The sequence below is a fragment of the Arachis hypogaea genome, chromosome 20, assembly GCF_003086295.3.
Source record: "Arachis hypogaea cultivar Tifrunner chromosome 20, arahy.Tifrunner.gnm2.J5K5, whole genome shotgun sequence".
NCBI lineage: Eukaryota > Viridiplantae > Streptophyta > Magnoliopsida > Fabales > Fabaceae > Arachis > Arachis hypogaea.
This window is the reverse complement of record NC_092055.1, coordinates 131021116-131024650: the sequence shown is the minus strand read 5'-3', so window position 1 is coordinate 131024650 and position 3535 is coordinate 131021116. Positions and strand designations below refer to the sequence as shown.

Sequence of the window (3535 nt, the reverse complement as noted above, 5' to 3'; positions counted from 1 at the left end):
TTTCTTTTTATTTATCATTATGTCCACTATAATGCAAGTTTATTAATAAAATTCCAGGTTATATTTTTTTTGGGTATATAATTCCAGTTTATATTTTATTCGTATTCCTCTTACATTTCAGTTTTAATTTAATATATCGTTATGGGTATGATATGACGTTATGGTGTTCTTATATGTAGTACGAGGTTCTTTTATATTTCACCTATCAAAATTAAACAACAAATTATACCAAGCATTTTTTTTATCTTTCGGGATTGTTTTTAATTGTTTCCCCTAAAACGACAGACTTAAAACAAATCACCATTTAATTTGTGTGCCCAAACAAAAGTTTAATAAGGCAAGATCAATTTCACGTTTATATATATAACGATAGAACCAAGCAAGATCTTCATAAATTTTATGCTTAATTTGTTTTATAAAATTCGTTCTATTCTTTAATTTTATTATTGTTTTTGGCATATAACTTGCTAATTATAGATGGCTATTTTTTTCTACAATAAAAAAAAATTATTTCCAAAGAAAAATTATTCTCACTTTATTTGCAAGGATTTAATTTTTTTTTTGTGCGGAGGTAATTTGTCGTCTCGCTCGACGAACCTCTTAAATTTTACAAAGTTCATCATACCCCTCGATAAATTTAATAAAAAACATGAAGTTTGTAATTCCCTCGGCGAACTTTAAATGCTAGATCCAATTATGTCACCTTAAATTTCACAACCATTTCTTTCTTAGTATTGGGACACCATTACTCTCAGCATGCGTATGATACACACAATTGAACAAATAATATAGTTTTATCTCTTTTTTTCTATGAGTTTTTAACTGTACCTATTATTTTATTTTAGATATTTAATTAGTTAATTTTATAATAAAATTAATATTTACTTACTAAAATAAAAATAACATATAAAAATAGATAAAATATAAATTATATATATATATATATATATATATATATATAAATATTTAATCAAATATGTTACATTTTTTAAGTATTAAATGTTTTTTTTGTACCAAAGATATGAGACTCAAATCCACAACCTTTTAATTGAGTATGGGGAGACTATACCATTTGAGCTATAACTCATTGGCGTATTAAATGTTACTTTAGTATTTTTTTACATCGTATTCTTATTTTAGTACTCTCAATAATCTTATTCGTAATATTAATTTGGAATCCAACATTTATGATTTTATTATTATTTATGATTAATTTTTTATTTAATTTATCTTTTTTAATGGAATCATAATCTATATTATAAAAAATTACACTAAAACATAGTATACGAGAATTACAATTATAAAAGAGAGTACTGAAAATAATAAAAAAATTAAATATTTACTTTATAGTGATTGAAACAAATCTAAAAGTTCTTGATGATCTTTTTATATAATATATTTTTAGTATTTTTAATACTCTTTTTTTAATATGTTATAATTTTTTACTATTATTATTATTTACAGTTAATTTTTTATTTAATTTACTTTATCTAATAGAATCCATAAATCATATTATAAAAAGATAATAATAAATGTAATACACAAAAATCACAATTATAAAAGTGTATAATATCAAACAAACAGTTAAAAAAAATAAAAATAAATAAATAATAGAAAAATAGAGCTCATATAAAGAGAAATAACAAGAATTTTATAAATAATACAATAACATATATAAAGGATAAAGTTAGTAAAAGGTAAATAAATGGTTAGTATCTATGGCTAAAAGCCCGTTAAAAAAACGCATAAACTAAAAATAGTTGCTTCTTGTAATCACTTCTACGTTCGTGAGAAAAAAAATTTGCCAAACCAAAAATTAAAACTTTCAAGAAATTTAAACGTGCTTCTTCTTTTTAACGGGTTTCCCAAACACACCTCTAATAGTATTCAACTTGGCAGCTTTTCTTCTCGCTCAAACCAAATTAGATTTTTTTTAGAATTAAGAGTTTTGATTATAGTATATGTTCTTCCCAATGCAGAGGCACGGAGATGCCTTGAAGTTCGCTGATGTTTTTTTGTGAAGTTAAACATGTGAAGTTCACCGAGAGATACGGCGAATTCATGGCGGTCCTTTTTCTTTTGCCATCTTCGCCATGAACCTCACAGCGCTACACAGTATGAATCTAAAAGGCTACTTTTACCGCAACATGCTAGACGTACAGTGAAAAAATTTGCAGCGGAAGTTTTATATACGCATGTGGATGTTTATTTTTATACAAATGAGATATTTATTTTTAATGTAAATGGGATGTTTGTTCTTTAATAAATGAGATGTTTGTGTTTAATGTAAATGAGATATTTGTTCCTAATACAGCACTCGCGGTTGGTGACAGCGAGAGAAGCAAGAGTGGGAGGGGAATTGGATTAGAAGGAAGTGTAATTAGAGTTAAAGGGGGGGGGGAGAGATAGTTAAAATTTCCAATGATAAAGTTAAAAGGATTTTTTTTAACTTGATTTGGAGTGTTTTTTTTTTAATCTTCAATTGCTAAAAAATCAGTGCATTATTCAAGTTCAAATTTTTTATTATCTACCTAGTAAAATCCAAATTTTTTTTATTTTATTTAACAAAAAGCCTAGTATTATAGTATAGTACTACTGTACTGCTCCTCATCATATAATCACTACTTACTAGAAATAATAATAATAATAATAATAATAATAATAATAATAATAAAAGTCGAAACAAAGAAGGGTATGATGAATTTATAAAGAATTTATAAAACATTATAACAAAAATCTTTACTAAAAAGAAAAACAATTCAATAAACATCCTAAAGTCTTTCATCTAACTTATCGCGAATGCAAAGAGGGTTCTGTTTTGCCAAAATGTTGCGACCAATATCCTTAAAATTGAATTCACATTCATGAACTTCTGGATACCTATGCTTTCCACAAAACAAATCTCCACATCGACACTCAAACCCTATTAATCCAACCTTTTTATTGCACTTCTTGCACCTTTTCTTCGTTTCATTGTTGTTGTTGGTAGAAATATCATCAATGGTTGCAGCAAAGTCTTTGGTAAATCTTTTTAACACATCAGCTAATGGTTGGTCATGATGAGATTTGGTATCATCTAATAATGTTCCATTATTATTATTATTATTATTGCTTTGTGATTCCATGATGATGAAGGTTTCTTTGATGTGATCTTTGTAACACTTTGAACAAAGATTGTTGTTGGCAGCAGAACCATAGAAGCCGCAACCATTGGCACAAAGTGGTGGATCCATGTCCTTTGAGTAGAAAAATATATCACTTAACAACTTTGGAGAATAGAGTTATTTTTTGTTATCGGAATAAGAGGCTTAATGTTGAAATTATTGGATGATTAAGGAGGCTATTAAGGTTAATTTATAGAGGAAAGGGGAAATCGTAGATTTGTAGTTAGATAAGTTAGACATGAATTTTGAATTTGATTAATCTAATCTAATCTAATCTTATCTTATCTAATGAAATAACTTAATCTTTAGTAAATAGATTGATGATTAGTTTTTAGATTTGAGTAACTACTTAAAAGATTATTTACATGGAT

At 26.2% G+C, this 3535-nt stretch overlaps 1 protein-coding gene across 1 annotated transcript; it reads right to left on the bottom strand.

The window, feature by feature from the left end:
* Window positions 1-2771: 2771 nt before the first annotated feature.
* Window positions 2772-3233, bottom strand: LOC112786379 (zinc finger A20 and AN1 domain-containing stress-associated protein 9-like). Its single transcript, XM_025829766.2, has one exon. It carries the CDS (start codon window positions 3231-3233, stop codon window positions 2772-2774), a length of 462 nt encoding a protein of 153 aa, XP_025685551.1.
* Window positions 3234-3535: the final 302 nt, after the last annotated feature.